Source organism: Vulpes vulpes, chromosome 13, assembly GCF_048418805.1.
Source record: "Vulpes vulpes isolate BD-2025 chromosome 13, VulVul3, whole genome shotgun sequence".
In the NCBI taxonomy this organism is placed as follows: domain Eukaryota; kingdom Metazoa; phylum Chordata; class Mammalia; order Carnivora; family Canidae; genus Vulpes; species Vulpes vulpes.
This window is the reverse complement of record NC_132792.1, coordinates 66,233,603-66,246,283: the sequence shown is the minus strand read 5'-3', so window position 1 is coordinate 66,246,283 and position 12,681 is coordinate 66,233,603. Positions and strand designations below refer to the sequence as shown.

General features: G+C 39.6%; 1 protein-coding gene across 2 annotated transcripts in view; it reads left to right on the top strand.

Annotated features, from left to right (window-relative positions):
- NKAIN3 (sodium/potassium transporting ATPase interacting 3) overlaps positions 1–12,681 on the top strand; it is a 606,663-nt gene that overhangs the window by 582,155 nt on the left and 11,827 nt on the right. Inside the window, exon 6 of one of the 2 annotated variants that reach the window (XM_072734659.1) lies at positions 3,878–3,947. The exons of the other annotated variant lie outside the window; for it this stretch is intronic. Coding sequence (XP_072590760.1) covers positions 3,878–3,947 — 70 coding nt within the window. The remainder of the gene's footprint in view (positions 1–3,877; positions 3,948–12,681) is intronic. 2 annotated transcript variants of the gene reach the window in all.

The window sequence follows — 12,681 nt, the reverse complement described above, 5'->3', positions numbered from 1 at the left end:
ACCATTAATAATTGTATTAGGAGAATCTAGAATGGGTAAACTGATAGTAGATCAAGCTTCTGCCATAGTCTCCTCAAGATGTGTGGGGAACAAGCGCAATGAATAGAATTCTCCTTATGACACATGCTTGCATGTATAAGAAAACCAACACCACCTCCATCTTCTCCCCAAATCTTTAAGGACTGCATGTAGATCAGTCAGTGATTTAAAAAGTAGGTGCTTGGACAGGAGTAGCAGAGATAGCCACCTCCTCTCAATGCCAGATGGAGGTGGGCAAGTGCTGGATGCTGGACACAGGGCACCAGCCCACAGCTGCCAGGCATGGTCAGTAGAGGGCACCCAGAGGTATAGTTGCCTCCCAATGAAGCTGCAGTGAATGCAGCAATGAAAATAGGAACTCTAGTTTTCAGACATATATGTATATATAAACATATATAATAACGTAACATATATATGTATATAACTATATATATATTAGATATGTTTCCATGTACACACATTAGGGTAAGTAAATGAGAATTTTTTCACTATTTGGATATTATGAATGCTGTTATAAATTTCTATGTACAAATTTTTGTGAGGACATATGTTTTCATTTATCTTGGGTATGTACTTAGGAGTGGAATTTCTGGGTTATATGGTAACTCTGTTTAGCCATTTTAGGAACTGTTTTCCAAAGTGGCTGCACCATTTTACATTCTGACCAGCTGTTGTAGGGAGGTTCTAATCTGTCTACATCCTCACCAACATTTGCTATTATCTGACATTTTTGTTCTAGCTCTCTTAGTGGGTATAACGTAGTATGCCATTGTGATTTTGATTTGCATTTACCTGAAAACATTTTGGTAATGAGTTTGATGTTGAAAACAAACTAAAAGAACTTCAGGAAGGCGGAATACATTTTCTATCTTTGCTTCTCTTCATCCATCAGAATTAAGAACATTTCAGCCTTTAAAGAAGTACTTTATAGATCAATCTAATTTCCCTACAATAGTTGCAAGCATTTTTATAAATGAATCTTCTACATTTCAGTGGCATTGCATTCAAGGTCAGTTGAAAGATTTAAATTGAATCATTCAACAAATGAAGCACCCCAAAAATCATCCTCTGAAGCTTTTAGTAAATGGCAGTAATTGAGAGGTTATAAAAAGGAGAACATTGAAATTTATGCTCACCAAAGGAAGAGAACCGGGCAAATTAAATCATGAAAGCTCAAATGTTATATAAGATTTAATTTTTCAATTTTATAATTTCCTCTTGAAATATCTCAACTTGAGAAAAGATTCTTTTGACAGACGAATTTTTAATTGGACGAATTTATATTCTGCACCAGAATGAAAAGAAGCTGAAGTGTGAGAAGGCCTAAGAATTTTGCAACATCCATATTTTTAAAAGTCATAAATAGATACAATTTATAATATCTTGTATTATAAAATTTTGGGCAAAGATGCACTAAATAGAAGTAAAATAACATTACCTGGGAAAGTATTTGGGCTGAATAACTCTACCCATATCCACTCTTTAGCAAACTCACATGGAGATCACTCATGCCTTATATGGAGAATATTTCCATAGTTAAAAATACTATCATTTACAGAGTCAATTAAGGTATCAACAATTTCAACTTTACCAACCACAAAAAATTTGAATAAGATTATAAATAAATTCATGAAAATAATAAAACCATATAGAAAAAATATATGTTATATGTATATTTTGGTGATCTGATGTATTACAGACAGCGATAGCTAAGGAGCAGATTCACTCTAGTATATGAATTTATCCCAAAAATAATGACTGTATTAATGTTACATTTTAATGTTCAAATGATCAACATAAAAAGTTGTCTTCTTGTTTTGCTTTAAAGCATACAGATATAAGGGACACCCAGGTGGCTCAGTTGATTAAGCGTCCAACTCTTGGTTTTGGCTCAGGTCATGATCTCAGGGTCCTGGGATCAAGTCCTGCCTCCAGCTCTATGCTCAGCAGGCAGTACTTGAGATTCTCTTCTTCTCCCTCTGCACCTCCCCTAGTTTCTCTCTCTCTCTCTCTCTTTTAAAAATAAGTAAATAAATCTTTGGGGAAAAAAATAAAGCATACAAATATATGCCATCTTTATTTTTATAAAAAAATTTTACTTTGAATATAATTTCAATGGAATCATTTTATTCACAAATGCATTTATTTATTTATTTATTTATTTATTTATTTATTTTTATGATAGTCACACAAAGAGAGAGAGAGAGAGGCAGAGACACAGGCAGAGGGAGAAGCAGGCATCATGCAGGCAGCCTGATTTGGGACTCAATCCTGAGACTCCAGGATCACGCCCTGCCGAAGGCAGGCGCTAAACCACTGAGCCACAGAGATCCCCTGCCCATTCAACTTTTAATCAGTTTGATTTTTCTAATTTCCCACCCATTGGTCAGCAAGATGGAGTGGATGTTTGATTAAATATCTAATCTGAGGGCGGCCCCAGTGGCGCAGTGGCTTAGCGCCGCCTGCAGCCTGAGGTGGGGTCCTGGAGACCCGGGATGGAGTCCCATGTCGAGCTCCCTGCATGGAGCCTGCTTCTCCCTCTGCCTGTGTCTCTGCCTCTCTTTCTCTCTGAGTCTCTCATGAATAAATGAATAAAATCTTTAAAAAATATATCTAATCTGATAAAATTTTTGTCCTATCCAACCATTTAAATGGTCCCTATGCACTGCTTATTCTTTCTGGGAGTCTTTTCAGTGGCTCAGGTTGGCTCCTCTTTCACTGTCTCTCTCCTTAATATAGTGTCCAGGTAACTTATGTGACCTGGCAAGAAAACGATAGGCTTCAGGTTCATCTAGTCTCCAAGGGGATTGCCTGGAAATGATCCCTGACACCTGCTTGTTGTGTCTACACAGTGATCTGGTGAAGCTTTGATTTATCCGGCCTTACCTTAGCTTCTTCAATCGAGGTAAAAGGATACAGCAGGTCAGAGTGGCTAGACCTAGAGTAGGTCTAGGCTTTAATAGAATTTCTAGGCTAAGTCATCCCTCACTAAATCACAAGTCACTGACATTCCTGCCTTGAGCTGAGGATGTGATACAATATTGGCATCTTGTGTACACAAACACAGACTCACTGAAAGTTCAGTATCCCTACATGCCTATGTACCTGTTAATGTTATAGTGCTGTAATATAACCAAACTTTGTTATAAAATAATTAATAGTTTTAATAGACTACCAAAAAAAGAGACATGAACTAAGATTAGCCATGGGCATTATGATAAAGGAAAGACAGAAGCTATGATGAAAACAGAAAGAAATTAGAATGAATGTCACCAAGCATAGTGATTCTATACGGACTGTGAAACCAGTACCATGCTACCAGAGAAGAGATGAAACCTTCTTTGCAAAAAGCAAATGCCTATTCGTCAAGGATGGCTTGAGGACAAAAGGCATGGGCATAGATTATATGACTTCTTAAAGGTCTTTCTAATGATGCCATAAATATTCTTAAGAAAAAAATTGGATTCTAGCAACAAGATGAAAAGGTATATCTTCTGATATATAGGGGGAAAGAGCATATCCGTATGCCTAAGGACAAACATATTATTTAAAATCTAACATTATTTGATGTTACTTCATTTTTCACTAAAGTCAATAACAACTTTGATTTTTCAGTCTTTAGGATCCCAAGTTCTTTATGTGTTTCTTAAAATTTCCCTGTTTTTTGACCATTGATAATACTTTTAGCAGTCTTTTATATTAAGTATACATTTTTTCCATTTGTGGTAGACAGCTTTTTTTTGTTAATATTATTTTTATGTGTTCTATTTCAAACACCGAGTACTATGTGTGTTTTTATTTACACATTTATTCACATCAGGCTATGTTATATTTTCAGTTGACTTCATAGGTGGACTTGATGCACAATCCTACTACCAGGATCATGTTGAGTTAAAGCCTGTTAACCTGTAAGTAAAGGTGTGATGAGATGGAAAATATTAATCCTTCTAACTTGGTCAAGACTAACCAAACCTGAGATAATTTGGACCTGCTACTACTAATCATTGGTTTAATTTTCCACTCATATTTAAAACACACCTTTTACATGTAACCCAACATCATCATTATTATTACTCATTCCAAAAATAATTTGAAATCGATAACATGGTTTATGTTTCTAAAACTTTTTTTTTTATTTTTCTTATCAAAGGTTGATTGCCAAATTGGAAAAAAAAAAAAAGGATAATGTAATCTATAGAAGAGAAACTAGATATGTAACTTGGAGGCCACATAACAGAGAGAAAAGTGGGGAAGGATTAGGTTAGAATTCAGGATCTTTGTGTGTGATCTCAGGGCCCTTCCTTGATGCCTCTGAGACTTAGTTCTCCCGCCTGTATTATGGTTTCACAGGCAGAGAAGGGAAGTGGATTAAATGGGATAAGGTATGTACAGTATATGTAAAATTACCTATGATTGTGTCTAGTACTCCAATATTTGACTAACTGTTCCTAGAGGACATGGAAGCAAGTCAACAACTACAACAAAAAACATCTTAACCTGGACAGATTGTAATTGAGCATAAGGAAGGAATCGTGGTCACCTGATTGATAAAATACTAGAAAGCAAAAAAATAGATACAGTGACTCCATTCCTTGAAAACTCTAAGAAACAAACATCTATCCATGTTTAGTATAAAATAATAGCTATCATGTGCTAAGCACTTGGCATGGATTATTTCACTTAATCCTCATGGAAATAATGCAATGCACTAGTTAACAGTCCCACTTCATAAAAAAGAAAATAGAGGTACATAGAGGTTAGACAAATTTCCCAAAGTCCCACTAGGAGTAAGGGGTAGAGCTGGGATCTTTTCTGAAAGATAAGCTATCACCACGCCTGATATTGTAGACTTGTCCAGATGACCTTCCTATTCTTTCAGCCCAATGCTCTGCAATTCCATTGTTTATAAAAGAAATTATGTAAATTTCCTGTGTAGGAAACATACATGAAAGGCTTCATCTGCTGCCTTTTTGCCACAGCCCCTCACCCCCAGCCCTGAGAAGCCTGCACGGGCTCCTCCAACCTCTCCAGGTTGAATTAATTTTATTCTGGCAGAATGATCGAAAGGAAACATAGCTCACAAGCTACACAAATCAGCACTGTACCTGTCACATGATAGATGTTTAAATAAATGTCGGCTTCTTAAAGCAAATCCAATTTGGAAAATCATTCACCTTATATAACACTCTGGGACTAAGTAGTCACCACCTCATTACTCATGCTACTGAGTGCTCATAAATGATGTGCTCCAAAAGTTGATATTTGTGGATCTGTGGAACTTGGCAGAGATTGTGACAATAATAAAGATGATCAGTGCATTGGAAGTGAGAAAAGAATGGAAAACAATGCCTAGTTGTGGCTAGAAGAGTCTAATATGCATTCGTTATGTAATAAAGAAGGTGATGAATGATTTCTTTCATCTCCAATGTGAAAAAATAACTCAGCAGAGGAAATTGCAATATGAAAAATGCTGGTCAGATGTAAGAAAGATCTTTCTATTAAGGAAGGTTATTAAAATTGCAGTTGATTAATGTTGATGGGATCTCCTTTCTTGAGTGGCATGTGTATCTGTGTACCTCACAGTGTTCTCTGGCATGGCCCAGAGGCGAGTGACTGCCATCTATGTTTCCTAATGTCTCTCCCATCTCTGTGAATCAAGAATACATGAAGCAAACCAGTGAGATTACCCGAAAGGCTTTGATCAACTCTACTGCCTCCTCGAAGGGTTTTCTCAACTACCCTGTTCACTGATGAACTCTCACACTTTTTTAGCTGAATGTAGCATAAACTACAGGCCGTGGAAGGCAATAGGACAAGTTCCTGCTTTGACAAATTATGCATATTACTGTCAGATGAATATGGAAAGCCTTTCAACCATGAAGGGAGCAGGAATCTGAAAGATCAAACCAAACCTGAATTAAAATCATTGTGCATGAAACAATTTAAGAGGTCAGCGTGTGTGCTCCCCACTGGTATGCAAATATTGCAGTTTATCCAGTTGGCATCAGTCATCCTGCTTGATTTCTTTTAATAAGGCCATTTTATTGGATTCTGTTGCGCCCAGCTCAGTGATGCCATATCACCAGTCAGCAACAAGTTGGAGAAAAAGCCAGTCATCTGTATAATTGTCAGACAGGGAGGGAATGCTGGTTTTTAACTTTCAGTAAGTCTCTTTAATCTCCATGGAGTACAAAGCCAGATTTTATGAGGAAGCCACTGTATTAAGGGAATCAAAAAATTTTTAAAAAGTGAATCAGGAGAATCCTGAACATACTCTCAAGTACTTGTATGTAGAAGGGTGGCTTTCGACTCCAGAGGGGTAGTTACAAGCAGACATTCCATTGACAGGTAACACTGTCGATTTGCACAGGAAGCCTCCATTCTCATGTTTGATTGTGTCATTACTCATAATCATAAAATGTACCTTTGCTGTGCCCACAGTCAAACTGTGTGTGAAATGTGTGTGTTGGGGGTGATGTGATAGGAGAAGGCATTTTACATATGGAGTTAGTCCTCCGTGTTTTGTCTCTTTTCAAAATGATACCAAGCTATCAAGAAGGCCTGATTAAATAAATTAGGTTAGCTTTATTTACAAGGCTTTCTCTATTACTTATAATGTGGGTCCTAGATCCCAGGTTAGGTGCCAGAGACAGAAAAATGAAAAATACCTGAGCTTTGACCTCCAGCAGCCAATGATCTAGGAGAGAAGACCTACACAGAAATAAGGAGATGCAAAAAACAATGTTCCCAAGGCCATTTTTTGCAGAAGGGAGAATGGTTACTTCTCACTTGCAGGGGTGGGAGTTCAGTGAAGGGATGATGCCTGAGCTGACTTAGGAAAGATAATAAAGAGTTAATGGAAAGAAGAGAATAAGTGTCCCCTGCATGGAGGCTAATTTGCTTGGCCATTCTACGGAGGGTGAAGCTGAAATTCATGACTATCCAATCTAGCATTTGCCATAATTGTCACACAAACTGAGCAAGCCTATGAGGAAGTAGATATTTAAGTAAAGCACGAATCTTGAAAGCTCCTGGTGGGGATGCCCCCAGATCCTCAGCAGCCTTGGCTTTGCCATCTCAACAGCATCACTCTTCATACCCAAGGCTATGGAGATTCCAGCCATAAAAAAGAATGAGATCCTGTTATTTGCAACAACATGGATGGGCCTCGAGGGTATAACACTGTATTATATAAAGTGAAGTAAGTCAGAGAAAGACAAATGCCATATGATCTCATTCATATGTGGAATTTAAGGAACAAAACAAATGAACAAAGAAAAAAGGAGCCCCCCCCCCAAAAAAGATCCAAATGCAGAAACAAACTGATGGTTACCAGCAGGGAGATGGAAGGAGGGATGGATGAAATAGGTGAAGGGAGTACACTTATGATGAGCACTGAAAAATGTATACATTTGTTAAATCACTATATTAAACACTTGAAACTAATATACCACTGGATGTTAATTATACTTGAATAAAAAAAAAAGAAAGAAAGAAAGCTATGTAGGTGACCAAGATTCCTACTATCCAGTGAAACCCCAGCCAAAGGACCAGGCTTGGCAGAGTCAGTGGGGAAAGAAGACCCTCTTGAGCTTGACTCTAGTCTGGCATGGCAAAGAGAGGTATAGAATAAGTGGGAGGCCCTCGGTGTCCCCCACATCACACACACACACACACACACACACACACACACACTGTAAGGGGGGCGGGGCTGGGTCCATCAGCCTTGCACTGGTGAAATACCACTAAAAAAAAAAAAAAGAATTAAAAAATGCTACAGAGATGCACTCAGTGGTTGTTGCCTGGGTCTGGCTTTGGGCCGTGTGGCACACAGGTCAGGGATAGCCTGTGTTGGGGGTCCAGCATCTTGGTACCGCCATCACTGAGGGAGCTATAACTCTCGACATAGAGCCTGAGTCTCTGCCAAGGCCTCCTCCATCACTGCCCCCACACTGATAGCACCTTTTGTGAGGGGAAAAAGCAAGGGTCGCTCTCATTATAGGAGCAGTGAGCCATGTGGGCAGTGGTGGCTTTGAAGAGGACGCTTACCATGCAGCTTATGGCGGAGGCTGCAGTCACACCAGGGGAAAGTGCTAATAAAAGCAGATTTATCTGTCAGGAAGAAAAATCACTTGGCAAAAAAAAAAAAAAAACCCATGCAGCTATGAAAGAGCTACGGAATTTCAGGGAACATCCTAGTGAACAACTAAATTAAAGTTTGTCAAAATCAAAATGGTTAGCAACTGAGTAGTGGGGAAATTAAGGTCTATGTGGCAGTAATTCTTCAGGTAGAAATAATTAGACCAAAGTACCTTGTCAAAAAAAGACAGTAGTGGAGTTTCAGAACTGTATTCTACAGCAGAGAGATCTGATGACGTTAGAAATTCCCATGAGCAAGATGCCTCATGACTGCCATTAAGAAACACTCGGTGAAAAAGCTTCTTCCCCCACATTCAGCCAGTCTTTTTCTAAGGTTTCCAAATGAGAACTTGACTTTTCTCTGGCACCTTGACTTGTCTGATTGCCTTAGCTGGAGACTAATTTTTCTTCACAAAAATTGTCCCCTGCTATGTGGCTAACTACTGATTGTCAGCTATTGCAACTCAGGATGAGAAGACAGACAAGGCTAATTCCCATTTCAGGGGGGCTCCACAGTCAGCACCCACCTGTACCTGCACCACCTAGTCTCAGCCTCTAAAGGTCCAAGCCCAGAGGAAATTGGTCTCTGATGACGGGCTACTGGATAGAGCCAGAGGTGGTCCCGCCCATCTGCTCTTCCCTGAGAAAAGTTGCTTTGTTATAAGTATCCCTGCAAGTTGGTGCCAGGCCATTTTGCATTTACAGCACCTAGATTAAGAACCAGCTAGGAGGACAAACAGATGTGGGTGTGTGTGCGCGCGCACGCGCACGAGCACATGTGCACACCTGTAGGAGGTACGGAGGTCAGAAAGATGCGCTTTCAAACCTTGCTTTAAAAACCAATACCAAGGAAACCTGGGTGGCTCAGCTGGGGTTAAGCTTCCCACTCTTGGTTTTGGCTCAGGTCATGATTTCAGGGCCCTGAGACTGAACCCCAAATGGAGCCCCATGGAGCCCCATGTGAGGCTCTGCACTGAGTGTGGAGCCTCTTAAGATATTTTCACTCCCTTTGCTCCTTTCCCCTGCTAGTGAGCTAGCTCTTTCTGTCCCTCTCTCTCTCTGTCTCTCTCTCTCTAAAAACCCAAACAAACAAACAAACAAACCAGTAACCACCAGCAATGTATTAGTAAACTAAAGCTGGAAGAATCTGGAGTCTGTAAGCTGCAAGCTGCATTTATTCGATCACTCCTATCTTTCTCAACCAAGCACCTTAAGGCTAATAAAATAATAACTCTGTCTTTATCATGTTTTTATTTGTCCTCAATTGTCTTTCACACTTTCATATTTCTCATTCTAGCTGTCTGTCCCCTGTGGTACACAGAGCAAGGTGTCTATAATCTGCTCAAATGGAGGGCTGCTTACCCTTCCCATTACTGAGTGTGGAGTTCTGTTCTGAACCCCTCTGCCTGAGGGCTTCCGTCAGTCCTTGGAAATGGTGGGCACTTGCCCAGGCTTTAACTTTCCCCAGGGATCTCGAGAATGCAGCTCAACAACAACTGTAAGGCACTCAGCCCCTTCTTAGTTGTCCCAGAGAACAGCTGGGCTCCTTCACATGCCCACTTTTACTTAGCACAAAGGGGCAATGCTTTGGGCTTGTTGCTCTTCCTCTCTTCAGAGCACTTTTGTCACTGATATAAATAACTTTTTGATCCATCATATGAAATGACTAATTAATTTTAGGAACTATGTAAGAGCACAACCTAATATGTAGCCATTTGACCACATAGCAGTGAAACGGCTGTATTTATATGCTTCAGAGTGGTCACTAGGCCAGTCAGCTCATGCACCACTATCCTTGCTGGGAAGGAATGATGCCACCAATAGTGCAGCCAGCAACACACAAAGAGGACCCATCGTGACCATGACCGATGATCTGCCCTGTACCTCATTGGGATCTCTAAGACCTTCTAATTTGACATGTGACCTCATTCACTGCCCCCTGAACCTTGTGGAACCTGGTCCTCACACAGCCTTGTGAAGCATGGGATGCTTTTTCCAAAATGAGAAAACTAGCATCTGAATGGTAACCTCCAGGGAAATGGTCAATTGCTGTTTTTCCCAGAACTCTTAGCAGTCTTCTCAGCCCTTGTCATAGATATTAACAGGATGAAAATAGATTTACTCGGTGATGTGGAAACATGGAGCACCCTCCTCCCCCAAATTAATCAACATATGTAAACTAACTTCATTTTGCCTGTTTCCAAAAGAAAATAACTTCTGACTTTAAATTTAAATGCAATGAACATAAATCAAATTTTATACTGAAAACATATCTTTTTATATTCACATCAAGAAATATTTATAATCCCATGTTATGACAGGTTCTAGGAAGAAACAAGACATAGGAAAGAAAATAGAATACAGAGATGAGAGCACGTGTGTCTGTGAACACACAATCACAAACACACACACACACACCAGAAGTGATAACAGAGAGACTTAGAAAAGCAATAGAAAAAGATACAATGACAGGTCTCTCAGAAGACACACTTTGAAATAACATCACTATATTATTCCTTGATTTTATTCTGCCTTGAGGGTAGGTACCCTCGGGTAACTACTAACATACCTATGAACATCTGAAGAAAAAAAGATATGATCTTAAGGTCTCCAAAACTCAAACTGTTCTACACAGACTCATTGGTCAATCATCACACCATTAAAAGAGTGACAACTAGACATGATGTGTCTCCAGATGTGATACAAGAAGCCGACACAGGACCACATATGAAGTATCTTGCCACAAGGTCAAGTCACTTAGACTGAAAGTGTAGAAAATACAAGATAACAGAATTAGTTCAATCTGACCACAAAAGTTAAATGTGGTGGGTATATCCAGAAGTTCCCCCCAAACTCCCATCAGTACTACCACTAACAAACAAAAGCACCTTCCCCTACTGCCTTATCCTCATTCTAGAAGAGATTCACCTGTTGGATGGATGAATAAATTTTAGGACCTTGAGTCTCCCTCCTAACTAAGACTCCATACAAAACTATAAAAATTCCCCCATTATAATCTCATCTGTTTCTTTCAGCCTCAATCCCTGTTAAATTACAATGGGGCAAAAGAGGTAGATATGTGGGCTATATGTCTTCCAGAATGTAGAGAAATAGAGGGGCAGAGAAAATGTGATAAGAAGATGGGGAAAGAGCCAAGGGACTCCAACTCTTGAAGTGTGCAGGAGGGAACAGCACTTATACAGAGAAGAGTGGTTACCCAAAAGTAAAATTGGGAGGTTGGAGGGTTTTTTCAGCTTTTTCAAATTATGACCCAAAAAGTCTATTCTGTGCCATAGAGCAAGTCATTGAACTGTGTTAATGAAAGAGAATTGCTAGATGGGCTATAAAATAAATGCAAAACACAGCCTCTACTGGCAGGATGCTTACAATTTAGTTGGAGGGAGGAAACTTACATACCTGAGTGAAACAAAGCCAAATTAAATTGTGAAGTTGAGTAACATTAACTCCACAGGGGCTACAACAGACATCGTAAGACCCGCTATCAGCGGGGTGAGAAAGCAGGATGGCTGAGGTGGAAGTACAAGTCTTCGAAGAGGAGAAGAAAGGTCAACTGAACCCTCAGGATGAATAGGATTTGAATCAGCTAAGACTTTTTTCATGAGAGAAACAGTGAGAGCAAAAGTATTCACAAATACTTTAAGTGCCAAGTGTGGCAGGCAGTGTATTGAAGTTGATATTGTAGGAAGATACATAAGCTAGAACAACCACCTCCCAAAGACTTACTACCTGGTATAGACTCAGAACCAGTAGACAAGAGTAACTAGAGATGGGAGTGTGTATTCCAGAAAAACAGAACGAATAGGGTGTGTATGTGTATGTGTGTGTGTGGAGAGAGAGAGCGAGACAGAGAGAGATTTTAAGAAATTGACTCATATGATTACTAGACCAAGTAAGTCCAACAAGTACAGGGAAAGTTTGCAGAGTGGAGAACCTACAGAAGAGCTGATGTCGCAGTCTGGAGTCCAAAGGCAGTCCGGATGCAGAATTCCTTCTAGTCTTTGCTCATAAGGCCTTTAAGGGACTGAGTAAGACCCACCCACAGGATGGAGGATAATCTGCTTTACTTAAAGTCTATTGATTTAAATGTAAATCTCATCTTAAAAAAAACACCTTCACAGTCATATTTAGGTTGTTGTGTGACTAAATATCTGGGTACCCTTACCTACTCAAGTTGACACATAAAATTGATCATCACAGCGTGGGATGTATGTAGGAACATAGATCAGTGATATGAAAGCCAGATGAGGATGATTCTTGAGCCATCAGCCAACAGCATGCTGTAGGAAGACCAGGCTAGGGATGTATCTAGTAATTTGGAGACATAATACTACCCTATCATCTTTATCTCAAGACAATCAGAGCCATAGCTTTACATCATTCCTCAATTGCTATAGGGTTGACACTTCTCTCCCAGGAAAGCAATCCTATATTACGATTTTTTTACCTGATTGCACGCCCTATCTGAAGAGTGGGGGCTTTTTT